The sequence below is a fragment of the Conger conger genome, chromosome 11 (genome assembly GCF_963514075.1).
Source record: "Conger conger chromosome 11, fConCon1.1, whole genome shotgun sequence".
NCBI classification, from domain to species: domain Eukaryota; kingdom Metazoa; phylum Chordata; class Actinopteri; order Anguilliformes; family Congridae; genus Conger; species Conger conger.
The window spans coordinates 3,940,949-3,962,646 of NC_083770.1; the positions used below are offsets into that span (position 1 = coordinate 3,940,949).

The following is a 21,698-nucleotide window of genomic DNA, read 5'->3' on the forward strand; positions in this document are numbered from 1 at the left end:
AAGGTGGGTTCATGCAATCCTCGGTCTACTGGGCGATATGGGCAGGGGACGCAGACCGACATTGATTTCTGGTTATTTTGTGAAGCGCCCCCACTCCAGTCCTGTAGAGGTCACTATTAACCTGTACTCGTTTCATTTCGGTTCAGGAGCTTCCGGATACTTGTTATTATTATTGCAGGAAGTTGCAAGTGTAGGAGTTTTAGTAATCGGATATTGAAAGTAACGTTTTACAGCTATCAGCAAAGTTTTTAGTTAGAATTTAAAATGTAGCGGAATTACATAAATAGTTTGAGAGTTTGTGGTTTATAAGTCGCGAGCGTCGTTCAAAATACAAATTGATATTAGCTGGGGTTTTTTGCTGCCAATCCGCATGTTGCTGTGACTGAGACGTATAAGGCCTTTTCACGCGTGGTTATGGCAGACAACTTTGAACGAGTTTCCGTGGATAGGAACCGAGTAAACTCCGGTAACTCAGACCGCAGAGAACAGGTTGGCGGCCCGCTGTCGGAAGCAGATCCTGTACCGTCTCTCTTCGGTCAACGCGAGCCGCTTAGGCAGCCTCGCACTTCACCCCCTGTATCGGAGGACAGATGGAAGGCAGCCGGAGGTGAGATTCTTGTCTTTAATCTTGCGAGAAACGCCTTTTGAACGTAACAGGACTGACTCCCTGGAAAGCTAATACTGCATCTATGATCTTGCGGGCGATTTTGTATTGGGTCCCGGGTGCTCTGGTTTCTCCTCTACTTATCTGATAGCTTCAATTTCTGTGTGGTCAGCTTTTAATAAAATAAACAAAACCTGAAGTTTCTCATATAAACATTCCTACTTTCTAACTAAACGCATTGTATGGAATATAATCGGATACACCATCACTGTACGGATAGGATAAAGGGTATATAAGGAAGATAACCAAACAATTTGCTCAACTTAAATATGAAGTTAGACACTGTTTTGAGATTGAAGCAAAATCCATGTGTGTCTCATTCAATTGCATATTTTTGTCCAGAGGGAAGAAGTGTGTCACACGATGCACACAACAGCAGAATCGCAACAGGGCTGGCTGCTGAAGGTGTTCTCCAATCCAACCTATCAGTAGATGCTGTTGAATTCTACCCAGCAGGTTACAGCCAGCAAGTACGTGATGTGATCGGAGAGGTTGGGTTATATTGCATAATTAGTTGTTTTATTAGTTTCCTTTCTCAGTCTCTTATTTTAAAGAAAAATGCCGGGATTAGCACCCTAGTTGCTGACGTTTATTACGTTTGTGTGTTTTTTAAAATGAATTTTCTAAGCAATTTCTTTTCATATTTTTTTTTAACAAAATCCCATCAGATCCTATATGATCATATGTGATGTGGACACCTTTAATCCAGAACACATTTGCTAGGTCTATCATATCTACCTCAGTCTTGTCAGTGTGCAGGGCAAGCGTGTCACAATCCCCCTTTCTCTCTGACTCTCTAAAGGAGCCTGTCTATGAGGATACCCAGGATCAGTATTACCCAGAGACCTTGGCAGAGCTGGTGCACGAGTTCCTCAGTCACCTCAACTCCTCTCCAGGTGCCTTTGAGTCCGATATTGTCCAGATAACGTCCACTCTGAATGAGTTTGTCACCAGAGAAGAGACACTGCAGGAACTTGTGGAGCTGATCTACACACAGGTATGCTATTGGGCGCTCATACCCAGCATGTCAGAGTGCTCCTCAATGATTATTTCTGCAGTACATATTTTAGAGGTGGTGTGGATTATTTTAGATGTGGTGTGGGTTATTCTAGAGGTGGTGTGGGTTATTTTAGATGTGGTGTGGGTTGTAGAGGTGGTGTGGGTTATTTTAGATGTGGTGTGGGTTGTAGAGGTGGTGTGGGTTATTTTAGATGTGGTGTGGGTTATTTTAGATGTTGTGTGGGTTATTGTAGAGGTGGTGTGGGTTATTGTAGAGGTGGTGTGGGTTATTGTAGAAGTGTGTGGGGCTGAAACTGAAGGTACTCTGTTCCTCGTACCCCAAACCAGGGTTCCTTTAATCCTTAGAAAATAATAATAATAATAAAAAATAAAAAAATGATAATATTTTTTTGTCAGTGTTCTAGAACTGCGTCGTCTCAATGAGCATGTACGTCCGAATGAGAGTTCAGTTAATCACACCTTTCTGATCTTATGCCTTCAAGGGTTAATTGATTTGCATTTGATTTGATTAATTGATTGATTTACAGTTAAAGGGGCAGTTCACCCAAAAATGAAATTAAAGTACATTTCCACTTACTGTCCATCCGGATAGTTTTGTTGAGATGTGAGGAATTCTATACATTTTCTGAATTTTCTAGATTTGGTGACTTTTAGAGGCAGTTCACTGTGATACAACGGAATGGCCCAGGACCATTATATCCATGTAAATTGGTATCTAGAGGTGATTTTGTATGTAAAATTAATATCTTATGCCAGAAAACATGCATCTACTTTTTTGGCCCTAAACATGCACTATTTTTCACCGGGGACCAATTGACTGAGCGGTCATATTTCCAAAAGTGAACACTCTTTTTGAGTCATTCTATTTGCAAATGAGTCACTGTGTGAAGATACTAATAACGCTAGCTGGGATATCACTCAGGGAACATCTCATTTGGCCTTCTTTGGCACATCTTCAATCAATGTCAGGACTATCACCCGACCCTCTACTTTCGGTATTTTGCAGTCACATCCTGAATCATCTTTTCTAGAGAGTTGGTACTCAGTGGGTTTTATTCAATTATTAGTACCAAAATATACTTACTTTTGGAGATGTGATTGGTCCCTGGTGGATTTTTAGGGCCGAAACAGAAGTAGATTCTTTTTTTTGTAGATGAGATATGAATTATACATACAAAACTATCCCTACATATTTACAAAGAGGTTTTGGACCTTGGAACACGATGCGTTTTTATTGCAACACCCGGCAAACTTTAATTGGCTCTAACGGGAAAATGAATTGGAATATGAGGCTCAAGTTAGAAATGGATCATTTTTATTTATTTTTGTTGCAGTGTCATCCAAAAAATAAAGGAAACTTTTATTTGACCATTTCAGTTGTCTATGCATATTTACACCAGGAACTCTACTCAAAGTTCTACATATTATAAAGCAATGGCATGTCCTATTGACATGGCTGTATGATGTGGCTATTCTATACAACCTATTCTTGTAATGTGAGATGATATATGTGAACTGACATTTGTGATTTTGGAGAAATACTGAAGTGAACATATTTTTTGTAAGCTGAAATATTTTTTTCCCCTCATATGGTGTCCACCAACTAAACCATTTCATATCCAGGGCTAAGGTTGACATTTACAGTAAAATCTTTATTTTGAATGTATTAAAAATGAGTGGCTATCGATTAAATTAACCAGTTTAATCTGTAAAAAAAACTGAAGCTAGCTAACCATCAAAATAACCCTGGGTCTCTAAGAGGTAAAATATCTTAATGATGTATAGTGTTACATTTATTGTAGCTTTAGAGACAGGCTAAAAGCCAAGAGCAGAAATAGAGAGGAAAGCTCAGTAACACTTGTCGTTGGAAGTCTTTGAGAGGTTGGGTCACGCCAGAGAGAGAATGACCCATCTGAGGGATAGAGGTTGGGTCATGCCATAGAGAATGACCCATCCGAGTGGGATAGAGGTTGGGTCACACCAGAGAGAGAATGGGATTTAATGGAGGATGGGCACGGAGCAGACTGAAGGAAATTAATGGAATGACATTCTCAAGCTCTGCATTTGCTAAATTAAAATTCTCTCCATTATATTTTTGATTCAATTTCTCTCACTGTAGTCCTGAAACGATGCATAATAAAATGGATAGTGATGACATTTTGTTGTTTTTGACCTATCAGTAAAGCTGTCTTACAATTAATAGAACATCCACATTGGTAATTGGTGAATACTTTCTGACTATACCGCCTTGATACTGTCAGGGAATCTGTGAAGTATAACCAAAAGGTGTCTACCAATCACTGTCAGCAATGTTCTATTTATTATGATCAAACAATCTTGTTTCTTATTGGTTGATACATTATATCCTTGTTTTAGTATCGCCGCTTATGACAGCCTGGTACAACTAATGTACTGTGTTACAAGTAGGCCTATCTTATCAACCTGGGGCTCATTTCAGGAAAGCGATTTTTGAAGATTTTCATAAAAATGCGTTGCTTGCGAAATACGTTGCTGTGACAACTACAGACTTCTTGCACAACCCATTTCTTCCTTGCAATTATGCCATTTCTTCTGATAGTGCTGAAACAGAGGCAGGTTCCAAAAAGAATATTCTGTGATCATACCCACCTTTCAAATAATTACAAAGATAATTAAACAATATAGATTTCCACAGCATGACAAATTATGTTATCCTAGCTCAGTCACTGTCAGGAGCGTGGCCTTACCTCACCTCCAGTGTCCCCTTACAAAAACTGGGCTAGTGGGCTACATACATATTTAAAAAGTGTATGCTATTTATGACCTGCCTACATCAAGTGTATTTTTAAAGTAGTACTATACATTTACACTTTTTTAAGTAGGCTAATTCACAGAACAAATTCAGCACATTTTAAGTACGGGCTACCTAAAATATTTAATGGAATATGTACGCCATTTATTCTGAAGTCTGAATCTTAAAGTGGTAGCTTTAATTTAATTATTGTAAAAGCATTTTCTTAAAATATTCAACAGTGAGTGGATATTTTCCTTTGTGACCATCTCTGCAGATGTATCATGTATATAAAAGCAGCAAATAAAAAAACAAGCAAAAAGACTGACTGTTGTTCTTGTGGAGTCCTTATGCCAGTGATTTTAGACACAGGATCTTTCAGCGCCCACAAAGGATTTGGATTTTTAAGATGCTAGCAATATGCTCCCTGTGATACGTGATTCTTTCCATTGCAGTCCACCACCATCCCATACTTCTCCTACACGGGAGCGCGGCTCTGTAACCACCTGGCTCATCACCTGTCCTTCAGTCCCGCCGGGAGAAACTTCCGTCAGCTGCTTCTCCAGAGGTCTGCTCCCGAAACACCAGCCTTGACACCGGCCGCCATTTCCAATGAGTCCTCCACAGACACTAGTAATAGGCGCCGTCTCTTTGGCAGGTGCCATATGGAGTTTGAGCAGCGGGACCAAGCTGTGAGGGGCGACGAGGCCACGCAGAAGAGTTTCCACTCCTACGTGCTCTTCCTGGGAGAACTGTACCTCAACCTCGAGGTGAGGAGTCTCCATTCCAGCACACTGTAAAAACACAAGGATGACCTTAATGTTTCACGACATGGCTCAGGCAGTAAGAGCAGTCGTCTGGCAGTCGGAGGGTTGCCAGTTCAATCCCCCGCCCGGGCTGTGTCGAAGTGTCCCTGAGCAAGACACCTAACCCCCAAATGCTCCTGACGAGCTGGTGCATGCTGGTGCATGCCTTGCATGGCAGCCAATCGCCGTGAGTGTGTATGAATGGGTGAATGAGAAGCATCAATTGTACAGCGCTTTGGATAAAGGCGCTATATAAATGCCAAACATTTACCATTTACTGTCTTGCGGTTGTGGAGCTACTAGGGCACCAGTACAGTGTGCCCAATAAGGAACTGCTCTTGTAATTGAGAGGTTACAGGTTCCTGTCCAAAAAATAAAATATAATTTTTTTTTACTGTAAGCCATGGAAGTCATTCTGGAAGTGTGCGTTTGTAGCAAGTTAAGGGTTGATGAGGCATATCGGACAACTCATTGCAGCCTTCAGAGTTTAATACTTTTCCGGGTTTTTCCACACAATGGCTGTGTATTATTAACTTCTGTTAACTTCAAACAGTCATGCATCACAACCCATAACTTGATATTTTGTGTCTTCTTTACACAGAAGGTGCTGTACTTTCAGTGTTTCTTTTTCTGTTAGAATGTACCTGAGAGACCTCTTACCTGTCTTATTCAGGTGAACACGAGGGGGATCCCGGCGAGGGCGGATATCTTGCTCGATGCCTTGAGGAAGTTACTGGACAGCCTGTTCTCCAACCCTCAAGACAAGAACCTCATCTGTGCTGTGAAACTGCTGAAGGTGAGGCCCAGGGAGACCACTTTTTTATCCGCAAAATATGTGGACCTGCATGAATGGCCCGGGAACAGAGCCCGAAATGGGCTTGCGCTTAGTAATGGTAAAATGGTAAATGGTTGGAATTTATATAGCGCCTTTATCCAAAGCGCTGTACAATTGATGCTTCTCATTCACCCATTCATACACACACTCGCACACCAACGGCGATTGGCTGCCATGCAAAGCACCAACCAGCACCAACCACTTAGTGCCTGAAGAGAATGAACCTTCACCAGACCATAGAAAAATAAGAAGTTTGCTGGAGCAAGAACATGTATCTAACTGAGACATGTAGACCCGTACCCCTGCCTGTAACTTGTGCAAGTTGTTATTTGGGAGGGAAGATACCTCATGGCCTTTACACATTGGTTTCTCTTGTGGATTAAACCTACACCTCTAAAGGAAAAGGGAATAATCTATTAATAGTGACTTGAGAAATTGTGTTCCTTTGCCCATTACAAAGTCTTCATTCATTGGGCAGCACCGTAGCCTAGTGTCTAAGGTGCAAGACTGGTACCCGGAAGGTTGGTGATGAAAGCCCTGAACCCCACATCCCCAGCTTAGTCTAATCAAATGGAAGTCGCTTTGGATAAAAGAGTCAGAGAAATAACTGTATTGTGATGTCATTGATGAGGTGTTGGGTTTGATCTGATAAGACTGGGCAGCTGGGTCGTGTGACCGTGACCGTGTGGTCTCTGCACCTGACCGTGTGTGGTCTCTGCACCTGACCGTGTGTGGTCTCTGCAGCTGACGGGCTCAGTCCTGGAGGGGGCCTGGAAGGAGAAGGGCATGACGGACATGGACGAGCTGGTGCAGAAGATCCAGAGCGTCCTGCTGGATGCAACCTGCGGCCGGTAAGTGTGCGGTCTGTGAGGTCACGCCCCCCGCCCCGCCCCGCCCCGCCCGCACGCTGAGACGCTCTCTGTGCGCAGGGACGTGAAGCAGATGCTGCTGAAGCTGGTGGAGCTGAGGTCCAGCGACTGGGGCAGGGTGCAGGGCGCCACGGCTGCCTGCGACGCCACGCCCGACAACGACCCCAACTACTTCATGGTGAGAAGAGCCCGCACACGCACACACAGCTGCCAGAACAGCCTGCACACACACACACACACACAGCTGCCAGAAGAGCCCGCACACGCACACACAGCTGCCAGAACAGCCCGCACACACACACACACACACAGCTGCCAGAAGAGCCCGCACACGCACACACAGCTGCCAGAACAGCCCGCACACACAGCTGCCAGAAGAGCCCGCACACGCACACACAGCTGCCAGAACAGCCCGCACACACAGCTGCCAGAAGAGCCCGCACACGCACACACAGCTGCCAGAACAGCCCGCACACACAGCTGCCAGAAGAGCCCGCACACGCACACACAGCTGCCAGAACAGCCCGCACACACAGCTGCCAGGAGAGCCCGCACACGCACACACAGCTGCCAGGAGAGCCCGCACACGCACACACAGCTGCCAGGAGAGCCCGCACACACACACACAGCTGCCAGGAGAGCCCGCACACACAGCTGCCAGAACAGCCCGCACACACAGCTGCCAGGAGAGCCCGCACACACACACACACAGCTGCCAGGAGAGCCCGCACACACACACACAGCTGCCAGGAGAGCCCGCACACACAGCTGCCAGGAGAGCCCGCACACACAGCTGCCAGGAGAGCCCGCACACACACACACACAGCTGCCAGGAGAGCCCGCACACAGCTGCCAGAAGAGCCCGCACACACACGCACACACACAGCTGCCAGGAGAGCCCGCACACACACACACACAGCTGCCAGGAGAGCCCGCACACACACACACACAGCTGCCAGGAGAGCCCGCACACACAGCTGCCAGGAGAGCCCGCACACACACACACCGCTGCCAGGAGAGCCCGCACACGCACACACACAGCTGCCAGGAGAGCCCGCACACACAGCTGCCAGGAGAGCCCGCACACACACGCACACACACAGCTGCCAGGAGAGCCCGCACACACACACACACAGCTGCCAGGAGAGCCCGCACACACACACACACAGCTGCCAGGAGAGCCCGCACACACAGCTGCCAGGAGAGCCCGCACACACACACACCGCTGCCAGGAGAGCCCGCACACGCACACACAGCTGCCAGGAGAGCCCGCACACACAGCTGCCAGGAGAGCCCGCACACGCACACACACACACAGCTGCACACTTTACAAAGCTGCTCAGTGCTTCTTCCCTATCTGTCTCTAACAGCCGTTCATTGTCGCGCTGCAACGTTTATCACAGCCATTGTCCATTCGGGAGAGTGAAGAGACCATGTCGCCAGACCAGCCTTACGGAAACCTGTCCATTCCGAGTTGGGCAGTGTGACATTGTGCTGGGTTGGGCAGTGTGACACTGTGCTGGGTTGGGCAGTGTGACACTGCTGGGTTGGGCAGTGCGATGCTGGGTTTTGCAGTATGATGCTGGGTTGGGCAGTGTGACACTGCTGGGTTGGGCAGTGTGACACTGTCCTGGGTTGGGCAGTGTGACACTGCTGGGTTTGGCAGTGTGACGCTGGGTTGGGCAGTATGATGCTGGGTTGGGCAGTGTGACACTGTGCTGGGTTGGGCAGTGTGACGCTGGGTTGGGCAAAATGATGCTGGGTTGGGCAGTGTGACACTGCTGGGTTGGGCAGTGTGACACTGTCCTGGGTTGGGCAGTGTGACGCTATGCTGGGTTGGGCAGTGTGACACTGTGCTGGGTTGGGCAGTGTGACACTGCTGGGTTGGGCAGTGTGACACTGCTGGGTTGGGCAGTGTGACACTGTGCTGGGTTGGGCAGTGTGACACTGTGCTGGGTTGGGCAGTGTGACACTGCTGGGTTTGGCAGTGTGACACTGTGCTGGGTTGGGCAGTGTGACGGTGGGTTGGGTTGGGCAGTGTGACACTGCTGGGTTGGGCAGTGTGATGCTGGGTTGGGCAGTGTGACGCTGTGCTGGGTTGGGCAGTGTGACACTGCTGGGTTTGGCAGTGTGACGCTGTGCTGGGTTGGGCAGTGTGACGCTGGGTTGGGTTGGGCAGTGTGACACTGTGCTGGGTTGGGCAGTGTGACACTGTGCTGGGTTGGGCAGTGTGACACTGTGCTGGGTTGGGCAGTGTGACACTGCTGGGTTGGGCAGTGCGATGCTGGGTTTGGCAGTGATGTGCTGGGTTGGGCAGTGTGATGCTGGGTTGGCCAGTGTGACGCTGTGCTGGGTTGGGCAGTGTGACACTGTGCTGGGTTGGGCAGTGTGACACTGTGCTGGGTTGGGCAGTGTGACACTTTGCTGGGTTGGGCAGTGTGACACTGTGCTGGGTTGGGCAGTGTGACACTGCTGGGTTGGGCAGTGTGATGCTGGGTTGGGCAGTGTGACACTGTGCTGGGTTGGGCAGTGTGACACTGCTGGGTTGGGCAGTGTGACACTGTGCTGGGTTGGGCAGTGTGACACTGTGCTGGGTTGGGCAGTGTGACACTGTGCTGGGTTGGGCAGTGTGACACTGTGCTGGGTTGGGCAGTGTGACACTGTGCTGGGTTGGGCAGTGTGACACTGCTGGGTTGGGCAGTGTGACAGTGTGCTGGGTTGGGCAGTGTGACACTGTGCTGGGTTGGGCAGTGTGACACTGTGCTGGGTTGGGCAGTGTGACACTGTGCTGGGTTGGGCAGTGTGACACTGCTGGGTTGGGCAGTGTGATGCTGGGTTGGGCAGTGTGACACTGCTGGGTTGGGCAGTGTGACACTGTGCTGGGCTGGGCAGTGTGACACTGCTGGGTTGGGCAGTGTGACGCTATGCTGGGTTGGGCAGTGTGATGCTATGTTGGGTTGGACAGTGCGACGGATTCGATTCCAGACCCACCCGTGCACTAAAACAGCGCCTTAACGGGATGACTGCTATCCCAACATTTTCTATTTTTGGATATCTCATTGCTGTTATATCACATTGCAGATTTTTTATCTCACGTTACCTTGTAATCTAATATAATATGTCACCCGTCGTTTCCCCTTTCCTCTCAGAATGAGCCCACATTCTACACACGTGATGGCACTCCTTTTACAGCTGCTGATCCAGGTGAGCTTTCTCCTGACCTGAAATGATCAAGAATCCATAATTCCGGTCAACTGGCCATGAACTGAAATTGTAAGGAATTTGTATTGCTCCTTGCTAATTATTTACAGACAATAAGACAACCTAAAAAGCACTTGAAACTTAATCATACATACATATTATGTACATACATACATGGCTCATTTCTTAGTTTGCAATACAGTGTAATTTGCATTTACAATACATGTAAATTAATGGTATCATTCAACAGAAAAAGGAAAATAGAATACCCTGGTAATGTCAGTTCTTCAGCTTTGGAGAAGTACGCGTTTTGAATTTATCGTCCTATTTTCAACCGGTTGAGAACATTCACCTAGTAGTGCATCACACAAGGATAACCACTCCCGTTATCCCTCCCCTATAACTCCTGACCCATAGTTTGCACCGCTGGCCTCCAGGGAAGACAATGACATTTTTTGACTAATGTTCAATTTGAGTGCCTTTTAAATACTATTTGACTTTTTGTGGTTTTATTCATTTAGCGTTAGCTAGCTAACTAGTTTGCTTTCGTAAGGTGACGTTATCGATAACGTTAGCTAGCTAGTTTGTTTTCATAAGGACGTTATAGTTATAGTGCTTTTATCTTAACTTGGCTAGCTAGCTACCAAAAATGATCATTGGATAAGTCAGCGTCCTTACCTTAGCTATCTATAGTTGATATACTAGGGTAGCTAGCTTGTGAAAATACAGTCTCCCAAGATGAGCGCATATCATGGAGGTGGCTATGGTAACAAACAACAATGTTTGAAAAGTGGGCTCAAGGTCTGTCAATCATAGCTAATTGACAGTTCTCATTACCATGCCCAGACAGTTTTGGGTGAACTTTTATAGTGGGACATTTCATGATTGAATTATAAAAACATTATGCACATTTGTTTTGTTGCATACAGACAACTGCCAATTGTCATATTCAATCACCATTTTACTCCTTTAGAAATCTTTTGTGTCATTTTATTTGTAAACGAATCCTCTGAGTGAGTGCCTTCTCACTGTGTAAACACGTTACTAATAACACTAGCTGAGATATGGCCCATGGAAAATTCAATTTGGCCATTTTTGACACATTTTACCGAAACCTCTACTTCAGATATGTTGAAGTTACCGCCTTTATCAACTTTTATCGAAGGAATTAGCTTTGGGATTCACTGGGTTTTGTACAATACTTCCAACCATCAACCAACTTCATATATCTTAACACCATTATAATCTAAAATGGAAGATAATACACCTATAGCCTGTGGTCTATTCCACTTAAATGGGGTGTAATCTATGACTGTATCCTTGATCAACTTAAATAAAATAATCTTTTAATTGAATCTTATTGTTGTGGTAGTGCAACTTCAAACTTATCTAGGTAAATAAACATTTGTAAGTAACATTAGATTAGGAAACAGATACACAAATATGGTGTATGGAAGTGTCCTTTACTAAACAGACTAGCTTGGTTATTAGTATTGAAGGGTGCATGCATGATGAAGACTATAATTGCTGGCTTAAATATGCATTTTTGGTTTCGCTTCCAAAACACTCCTCAAAGATAAAACGATAGTTTCAAATAAAAAAATAGAAATATATTATTCCATCCATTTCTAACTGTCTAATGTGTTCTCCAGAGTATGCTGAAAAGTACCAGGAGATACTGGATCAGGAGGACTATTTCCCAGACTTATTCGAGGAAAATGGCAACGATCCGTAAGTATTCATGTACATTGGGCTCCAGAATTATTGGCACCCCAAAAATGGAGAAAATTTGAAAAATGTAAGACTACTAAGTGTCCTACTTTACACATGTTGGAAAATAGAGTTCATGTCAATAACTGTATTATTTTTTATTTCACAGCACTTTTTATGAAGATTTATCATGGTTGCCAATAATTCTGGAGTCCGCTGTATCTTGTCTACCATTTAAATGACAATGACAATATTGATGAACAATTGATCAGAGATTTGGTGTTATGATACATTTTCTTCAAAAGCTATCAGGAAATGTGTTGGTCACTCCTTCCAGTGTGCCCTTGGCATTGACCTTCCAAATGATTCCTCTGGAAGCCGAGCAGAGCATGCAGGTTGCATGGTGAAGGCACTGTAAGGCCTTGAGGTCAGCTTTTAGGACCCACTGGGCAGGGTTAGTGCAGTTCTCCAGCACACAATGGTTTTAGGCGGAGCCTGGGCCCCAGTTGGGATTACTCAGCACATGGCCTGGAAAGAGGCTTAGATGGGCTTAACTCCACCCACCCATCCCTTGCCTGCTAGAATTTCCAGAACGTTCAGACCACTGACTCAGTATTTCACTGTACAGTATATCAAGTATTTCCATAGCCCGATGTTAACAAAGTAATCGTGAAAAGATGAACACTTAATGACTTTACTCTGGATTTATTAAAAATTTTTTATAGACTTATTGGTCTTCTGCTGCTGCAGCCTATCCACTTAGAGGTTTGATGAGTTGTGTGTTCAGAGATGCTGTTCTGCATACCACTGTTGTAATGTGTGGTTATTTGTGTTACTGTCACCTTCCTGTCAGCTTTGATCAGTCTGGCCATTCTCCTCTGACGTCTCTCATTAACAACACATTTTTGTTCATGAAACGTGAAACATTGAACTGTGGTGTAATCTATGTTTAAACCAGCATAAGTGGTTTTAATTAGCTAATTGGCTAATTCCACCAGTGTGAACAATGACGGCAAAAGCCTGCTCACACACACTGGTAATGCAGGAATGGAACTGGCCGCCCGTTTCAGACTAAACATGTGCGGAGTGATCTTTATCCAGCAGAGGGCGTTTTGTGATCCGTGACTGGCTTGGTTTGGTAATATCGAGTTGTTGCATTCGGTTGTTTTTCTCATTATTTAAGTTGTAGGGTCAAATCCTCCCCATTATTTATTGAAAGAAAGGCAGATATTTATTGAAACCGTAACAGAAATGCTTTATTGTGGGCCCCTGAAATACACTGGCATTGCTTCAGCTCGCAATATTTTATTCCGTTTTTGAAAATCTGTATTTTGTTTTTGCAGGTATTATGACTCCGGAGACGAGATGGACCCTGAGATTGAAGAAGCGTATGAAAAATTCTGCTTGGAATCGGAGCAGAAAAGGAAACCGTGATAGAGAGCCCAAAACTGCCAGCCAGCTTACTGTGAGCGGCTTGTGCGTTCAGCTAGTCAAAGGATTTATGGCTGTTCTGTAAGAAAGCAGTACATGAAAAGATGTGTTTTAGCAAAGCTTTATTAAGTATGTGCTTAGGGGTTAGCGCCTCTTGGCTCTTTTGTTTGAGTTGTTATATTGTTTGGAGGAACGCAGCTCAGTGATGAACCTTTGTCACACCTCTAAGATAAACCTACAGTTCAGAGTTTTAAATTTGGAATTTCAAGTTACTGTTTTGTTGCCTCTTTCTGTATTTTCCTCTCTCTCTTTGCTGTGCGTGTTTCGACGTGTGGATTTTTAAGTGTTCTAACGGTCCTGGACAGCAGAGTACTCATAAATTGGTCATGGTTTTGATTGGCTAGATGGAAATCTATTAAACCCAATACATCCGTTTTGGCTCCAGAGTACAACAGGAAACAGCCACTGACTCATGTCTATTGTACATTACTTCTGTGCTATGTTAATTTCTTAGGTTTTTGGTCAGAGTCACTGGAATTACACTATGCATTCACAATGGTTAGCTTCTTGTGCTAACAAACATTGTCACAGGTGTCTGATGTTACGTAACGTGTATTTAGACTAGAATGTATGTAGAACATTTTATTGCAAAATGAGGTGCAGTGTCCCATAACCTATTCAGGGTTGGAACTGGTCTTGAGCTAAGGGCTAAGGTTGTGGTTTGCAGACATGGTTCTGTGGTACTGCTGCGTATGCTGGTTTTTGTTCCAACAGTTTTCTTAATTACGCTTTTCTTGTTTCGAGGGATTATTTACGCTCTTAGATCACATTATGTCAAACATAGCTATGCTTCCCATATTTGGTATTGCAAACAATGACATAGCGGGAGGTCCAAATGTTTTAACTGATCAAATTAAAGACTGAGGAGAATCGATGGGCTCTTAATTTGTGAAAGTGTGGGAAACTTACCATTTGTAGATAATAAAGAATTCAAAAACGAAGCAAATAAGTAAAACCTACATTGTGTTAATAAGTTTAAGGGGGAAAAATGTGAAAGAACTTAAATATGTGTTCAGCAACTTTTGAGGCTGTTGCCTGATTTTATCTTTTGCAATATAGCGCAAGAAGCACAATGAGAAAATGTGACAATTCTTCATGGCATGCATAAAGTTGACATAATGTGGCTGAAGACTTCTCTAATCGTGCACCTAATTAAGAAAAAAATAAGTTTGTTAAAATTCAGGGATTGCAAATGTAGAAGGGAAACCAGCATACACAGTGGCAGCCCAGGACACAGTTTGAGAACCACTGGGCTAAGGGACAAACCAAAAGCCAAATCCTGTTTGTGAGACTCATTTGTGTGGACCCAGGCTCTGTAAGCACGCACTGCATGTCTGCTCAGAGTGGATTCTGCATAAATCCACTGAACGTCATCTCCTCTGCTTGGCCATTGATCTGATGCCCATGAAGACAGGCGTACTCTAAAGCCCAGTTTCAGTGCAATACACTGCTTTGTAGCTTTTGCTATGTCAACAGTCATTTCTGGCACCAATTAATTGATCCCACTGAAAAATAGTGTTTTATTTATATATATATGTTGATGTAAATAAATGAACAGCATTGTTTGGCTGCAATAAATCCTTTGTAAAAAGAATACTTACAGTAAACTATTGTGAGATTGTCTTTTTACAAATACAATGCTCATTAGTTATTAATAACCACCTGATCTGACCTGTTCTCCCATCAATATCTACGTCCCTTAATTTGCTGTTATTCTTGAGTTCAAAATCTTGTATCAAATTGAGTATTAGGAGCTCTAGAATGTGCATTTTTAGCCAATCCATGTCCCTGTCTTTGTTGGCAGAATTGGTGTTAATTTTTGCTATTTGCTAATGAGTAGCCTATTTTATGGTCTTCATTTCTGTCTTATTATTCATTCATGTCAATTTTTATCTCAGGTGAGAAAAATGCCGCTGAAGTAACCTATGGCCCAAGGTGTACTGCTATAGGCTCGGTTTCCCTTACACTACAGGAAGGCGCAGGGGAAAACGGGGTCTGTTCTAACATGGGGTACATTGTTAGGCAATGTTTTTGCCCGATCAGAAACAAGCTAGCCTGCTGTAAATCATATTGCACACCCCACATGCATACCCTCTTTCACCTCGGATTTCAACGGACCAGTTTCATCTCAAGTTCGCATTTTAAACCACAATATGTGGGCTATCCGTAGATATTCTTATTGACTGGGGAAAGTCTGGAAATCATGGCCAAGTAGATGGGGTAGATTGTTACTCATAAGGGGATACGTTGTTACAGGTTGCATATGCTTGACATACAGATGTATTCAACCAAAACACTCATACAAACTAAAACTATATTGTTAGTGTACGTACCAGAAAAACCGCATGACTGGATGACAAACCGAGCTGCTCCTGTGAGCTCCACTACAATGTGAAGTCATTTGAATAAAAACAACCGGTTGTATCTCGTATTAACCCAATCTTTCACAATAGAATGAGGATGTACCTGAATACATACAATTAATTTGATTAATTTCCCAAACTTCTTTTTTCATTTTTAAACAACTGTAACAACTGACCTCACCCATGGTAACAAATGACCTGACTGGCGGGGTTCATTGTTGCAATTTATGAGTTCTGTTTGAACTGAGATGGTACCTTTCACATTTCTTAATGATATTCTTAATGCTGCTTAGTAAACAAATAGTTAAGAGACAGACTGAAGATATTCCATGCAAAATATTGTCAGTGTGATGCAAGCAGTCTCTTGGCAATCGGGTAAAAGACAAAAATGGTCACAGCGGACAATCTCCCCTACAGCTCTCAGTTAACAATGCCTGTCTTCGCTTATCAAGCTGATAACCCCCTCCGTAGCACTGGTTAGGGCCGATAGTGGTTGTTCGGTTTTGTTAAGCCAGGTTACACAAAGAAACCCTGGGTAACATATTGGCGACAGTGGCTGCTACGGCCTGTTTTGTAGCGGTAGCACATGCAGGCATCAGAAGCATCGAATTCATTGATGAACAGTTTGTTGGACATCCCAAGACATCAAAGGTTTGAGTAGTGACTTGAATTTGGCTGGGTGCTACGGGAGGGGGTGTTTTTGGATTATGTGACCTACAGGGTGAGGACCCACTGGGGCTAACAGGTGTTTCTGGTGATAAGATTATGGTCATGTGGCAGCAGTTTGTAGGAGAGGGATGCACAGGTGTAGGTGTGGGAAGGACTGGTGTGCAGAAGAAGAGTGCAAGCTAACAAACGAGCAGGCTGTCTGTTTACACTATGGTAATAAACTGTGAGAATGAAACCAAGTCAGAGAGAATCAAGATGGTGGTGCACACAGCAAAATACATTTTGGGCCTGATGGTAAGGGGGACATGATTCAGGGGAAACTGGTTTGAATGGAGTCAAATGTTAGGCTAATAGAGCTGGTTAAGAATGACAGATTTTATTTGATATACACACACACACACACACACACACTCAGTGAGCACTTTATTGGGTATTTATTAGACTTCTTTTTTAGGCGTAATGGTGTCTGGCAGTCTATCCACTTAAGAGGTTTAACGTTTGCGTGTTCAGAGATGCTCTTCTGCATACCACTGTTGTAATGTGTGTTAATTGCATTCCTGACACCTTCCTATCAGCTTTGACCAGTCTGGCGATTCTCCACTGATCTTTCTCATTAACAAAGCATGTTTGCCCACAGAACTGCTGCTCGCTGTATGTTTTTTGTTTTTTGCATTTTCCCATTCTAGAGAACGCTGCGAGTCGGGCCAAACAACCCCCCTCAGCTGTAATAAAATGTGTATATGCCACTGCCTGTCGTGGGTTATTGCTTAAAGGTACAATTGGTAATTTTGGCCTTCTAATGGTCAAGAGAGGAACTGCAGCAACAAACACCCTCAAACCACAACATTGCTCATACCTCCCCCTTCTATGTGAACAGGCTGATGTTCAAACGCCATTAGCTGTGGCAGTTAGAACCAATTTTAATGAGCTTGAATTATTGTACAGTTATACAATATTTTGGTAGAGTGCCGGCCCGTCAACTGCATATTTTGAAACCAGAATATAAGGACTGTAAAGACAGGCAGAGGGTGAGTCAACATGTGAGTGAGCCTTTTTCAATGATAGGAAGGGATTTAAATCTAAGCCTATTGTACATTTAATTTCTCCAATTTGCAGGGGGACCTCTGGAAGATGAGTATCTGTGTAGTCACGCATGCGCTAGTTTCTCAAAAGTTATCAAGACCCTATACAGAAAAATGCTTCTCAGTTCTTATATTACACAGAATGGACCAAACGTAATATACTGTGCCATTATTGGTTGCATAGGGCTTTTGAATGAGTTTTTTTATCCTTACAAAATTGCTAAACGATAAACGGTATTCCTTGAATTGAGAAAATTGACGTTTGCCTCTTTTTAAAAATAAGCCATTTTTATTATCTTGTTGCTGTGGGTAGCTGGTTACTTGCCAGTCTTGGAGTGATTTAAAGGAGTAACGAGGGCATTGAAGAAAAACAATTCAAGTATTAAATATGTCCGTTCTTTAGTTTTGGAGAAGTAAGCGTTTTAAATTTATCGTCCTATTCTAACTGGTTAAGAATGTTCTCCTCGTAGCGCGTCACACACGGATAACCACTCCCCTTATCCCTCCCCTATCGTCTGTGACCCATAGTTTTCGCCACTGGCCTCCAGGCAAGACAACGCAAATACCGTAAATCCTCAAATTGTGGCCGGGGTCTTTTATTTACTTAGGCTGCACAAAGCACAGGCCTTTATTTTGGGCAGGCTTGTATTCGAGGCAGGCCTTTATTTCTTATTAGACTTCTGTTAGAATTTTATTCTTAGAAATAAAGTAAAAAGCTACACTTAAAGTGGGCCAACACTGTTCAACACTTCCTGTAACCGTTCAGAAATCAATTAGTGTAGGCTAATCAGGAACACCGTTTGGTAAGTCATAGTGTCAGTCTTAACAGACCTAGTTTATTGCAAATATTCTCAAACACAATAAATCACATGCAAGTCCAGAATCCATAAAATAACAACTTGCCAGACACGCCTTCATGAACAATAACAAATTAGCGTAGATAACAGCAAGTTAAGGATCTTTTTTTCCTAAAGTGCGTTTTATTGTGAGACATGCGTTTCGTTTGGAGCAGCATACCGGTAGGCTATCAAAAGATTTTCGCTTTGGTTTGTAATTTAATTTACTTTTGGACTGTTTGATTCTATTGCTAAATGTTGGGACTGATGGGCACTGAACTCTGGGGAGTATTTGATGGTTCACTGTTAAGTTTTATGTTGTTGAAAGAGTGTCGGGATTTCCACCCGTCTGTTTATTGCGAGCCAAGGCAGCCGCTTTCATCCATTCATTGAACGTGCGCTGTGCTGTAAATACATGGTAACCTTATTGTGTAGCCAAGTAGCCTAAATTGAGTTAATTTTTAATTTTGCCTGATTTACTTTTTATTAAATTCGTAGGCTGGAATGCCTTGCGGCAACAATTGTGTTTAATGTATACTGCTTCTGCCTTTGGCAAGCTACTCAGAAGGGGGCGGCAAGCGACTGGTAGCTTGAGAGCAAGGTGTTGGAGACCCATGGTGTAGGACAACAACTTTTCATTGGCAACAGTATTAAACCAACCAACAATATAAAAAATTAAGAGCTCTTTTATTTCATTGACTTAAATCGAAACAATGTCTTCTAGTGCTCATGGACTGATAGCCCTACTGGTAGGCAACATTACCCCGGCTTGTATTTGGGGGCCGGCCTTTATTTGTCTGACTCAACCACGCCCCCGGCTATTATCCGAGGCCCGGCTTCAAATAGAATCCCGGACACAATTTGAGGATTGACGGTATTTGATTATATTAGACTATTTCTGGTTATATTAATTTAACTAACTAGCTAGTTTGCTTCCATAAGGTGACGTTATCAATAACGTTAGCTAGCTAGTTTGCCTTCATAAGGTCGTTATAATTGTGCCTTTAACTTAATGTTTGCCATAAAAGCCAGTTGATATAAATAAGTTGGCTCATCTGGAAATACTTACTCGAGCAGGGGATCTGGAAGACCAGAAGCACACACATCAAGGCGTCTGTTCTCTTTGACAGCACGAAAGCCAAGTACGAGCGGCCCGGGACATCATTACCCAGTTAATTGGTTAAATTAAGGAACAACTGCATCATGATGTGTGCATATTCACTACATCTCTTCTGCCTCCCCGAAGATACTTCTGAACAGCCAATTGGCTGCTGGACCTAGAACTCAAAAACATTTTATTTCAAATGCCTGCATTTTTGCCACATTATTTTAAAATAATTGTAATGCTGTAGATGTATCCCTGGACTGACAAACCATAATGGAGGACTTGAAAGGACGTGTGTGGATTGCTGTGCCAGAGAATAGGATCTGAGATTTTATCTTTATACACTTTGTATTTGTGTGAGGAAATTTCAGAATTTCTTGACTGAAAGGGATTTGGTGGTCCTCGCTGCTGGAAGAGAATCGAAACCTGATCAAGCCTTTCAGGAATGGCTCAAGCATTTTGCTTCCGAGAGGGGTTTTCAGCTACGCAAATGTAGAACGCTTGCTTCACAGATTGGATATGCTTGAAAGCCCCAATCAACCACGCATACACACATTGGCTCCGCTCGAAAACCATTCGGCCATTTCTGTCATTTTTGCTTAATGTGGAAAAGTGTTTACTGTACTGTACATTTTTCAGCCAGTACTGTACATTTTTCAGCCGTAGCTACAGTGAGCTTCATAATGTTTGGGACAGTCATATTTTCCCCTTGATTTTGTGTGGTTAAAGCGCAGATTCTTAGCTATTATTAAAGGGAATTTTCATCCATTTTGGTTTCACAATCTCACGTTTTGTCATCTCTGTCGTTATTGGAATAAAAATTAGATTACTTAAAAAAGATTACTTCAGAAAACATTGCTACAATGTAATATACTTATGTAGTACATTGTAGAAACACAGACAAGGCGAGTGGTACATTTATGACTGTCTTTACTAGAACTCTGCAAGACACATACGGGGTACGTGCAAGTACGGATTCCCCAGAGGGACACACAAGGCAGTACGGCAGCTCAAAGGCGAATGCTATTACATGCATACATTACAATGAGAGTAAATTAATCTTCTTCTTTTTTATTACTTCCAATAAAACATGTTTTTACCTGGTCAATAAATGGGTACCCATCTGAGGTATATCCCATTTTTATATGGTTTCTTTGCTTATGATGGCTGCATTTTGCTCAGCCCTGTTACCAAAACTTATGCAATTGTAACTCTTAATATATTTTTTCAAATAATTTTACAACATTGAATCTAAGAAAACATTTAACCATTCAAAAAATGCCCCTTTCAGGTAATAATTCTTCATAATTATTACAAGGCTTCTTTGCTGACAATGGCTGCATTTTTCTCAACCCTTTTACCAAAACTTACAGTTGTTTGAATATATTTTTTTTAAGTGTGTTAAATACATAATTTCTTCCCAATAAAATGAACCATAAAATGTTCTTTTTAAATAAACAATGGATGTTTGATAAGGTAACACAGTTGAAAGTTACAGGTTTGAGTTTCTATCAAGTATTAGCAAATATACTGTAGAACCCTAACCCTAACCCTAACCCTAACCCTAACCTAGACCAATGAGGGAATAGCTGGAGGTGAAGGGACGACGTGTTCTTTCCTGGCTGTTTAGAAGTGAATGAAAAAATTTTAATTATCAAACTCCGCACACGAACAGAGCACAATTATGTTTAGGAATATACTGGGTCTGTTGCCACGGGTCGGATATGGATTGACCTGCCCCATATCCCGCTTACAACTGGCCTGAAACAGATCAGTAAAATTCCTAATATTCTCCGTTCGTAAGCGGGGCCGTATTGAAAACTTAGTGGTTACTCTCGTTCCACTCGTTTATCTGACTCCATTTAAGATATATAATTTAGAAATTTGGTTTTGGAATTTACGCGAACCTCGGGAGTGATTACACCCGACTCGTACCTGCGCCACTATTACTCAATATATGTTCTCGCGATTTAACATTATTGCTGAATATCTCAGTTCTGTGTAGAACTCAGAGGCTGAGGGTCCAGTCAACACAATACATGCAACACGGTCATGATAGTTGCGAGCCCAGGTCGGCGTAGCATTAACTGGGCTCCTTAGAGATAATTTGACAGGAACCAGCGCCGTAACCCCCTGGGGTTCCCTTCGCGTCAAATCACAAGAGCCGTGCATAGCCGACCCTTTACGTTGGCAGAAACTTGCTGGCCTCACAGCTTAGAACTATCACCTGTACCAAGGGACTGCCGGTCGGTCCCCATTGTCCCCCTCAATATTCAG

The 21,698-nt window shown here is 43.4% G+C and overlaps 1 protein-coding gene across 1 annotated transcript; it reads left to right on the forward strand.

The window, feature by feature from the left end:
- Window positions 1-157: 157 nt before the first annotated feature.
- On the forward strand, window positions 158-17,147 carry paip1 (poly(A) binding protein interacting protein 1). The gene is made up of 11 exons (XM_061261331.1): window positions 158-607; window positions 1,007-1,134; window positions 1,467-1,661; window positions 4,910-5,022; window positions 5,113-5,224; window positions 5,934-6,056; window positions 6,840-6,946; window positions 7,025-7,142; window positions 10,114-10,168; window positions 11,818-11,896; window positions 13,219-17,147. Exons 1-11 carry the CDS (start codon window positions 415-417, stop codon window positions 13,307-13,309), a joined length of 1,314 nt encoding a protein of 437 aa, XP_061117315.1. The 5' UTR covers window positions 158-414; the 3' UTR covers window positions 13,310-17,147.
- Window positions 17,148-21,698: the final 4,551 nt, after the last annotated feature.

What these genes read in the sequence shown, in the direction of transcription:
- paip1 (XM_061261331.1), top strand. Translation starts at nt 415, where the DNA reads ATGGCAGACAACTTTGAACGAGTTTCCGTGGATAGGAACCGAGTAAAC. An exon ending in ACGACCCCAACTACTTCATG is followed by an intron (nt 7,143 to 10,113) that starts GTGAGAAGAGCC and finishes CTTTCCTCTCAG; the next exon opens with AATGAGCCCACATTCTACAC. An exon ending in TTTTACAGCTGCTGATCCAG is followed by an intron (nt 10,169 to 11,817) that starts GTGAGCTTTCTC and finishes TGTGTTCTCCAG; the next exon opens with AGTATGCTGAAAAGTACCAG.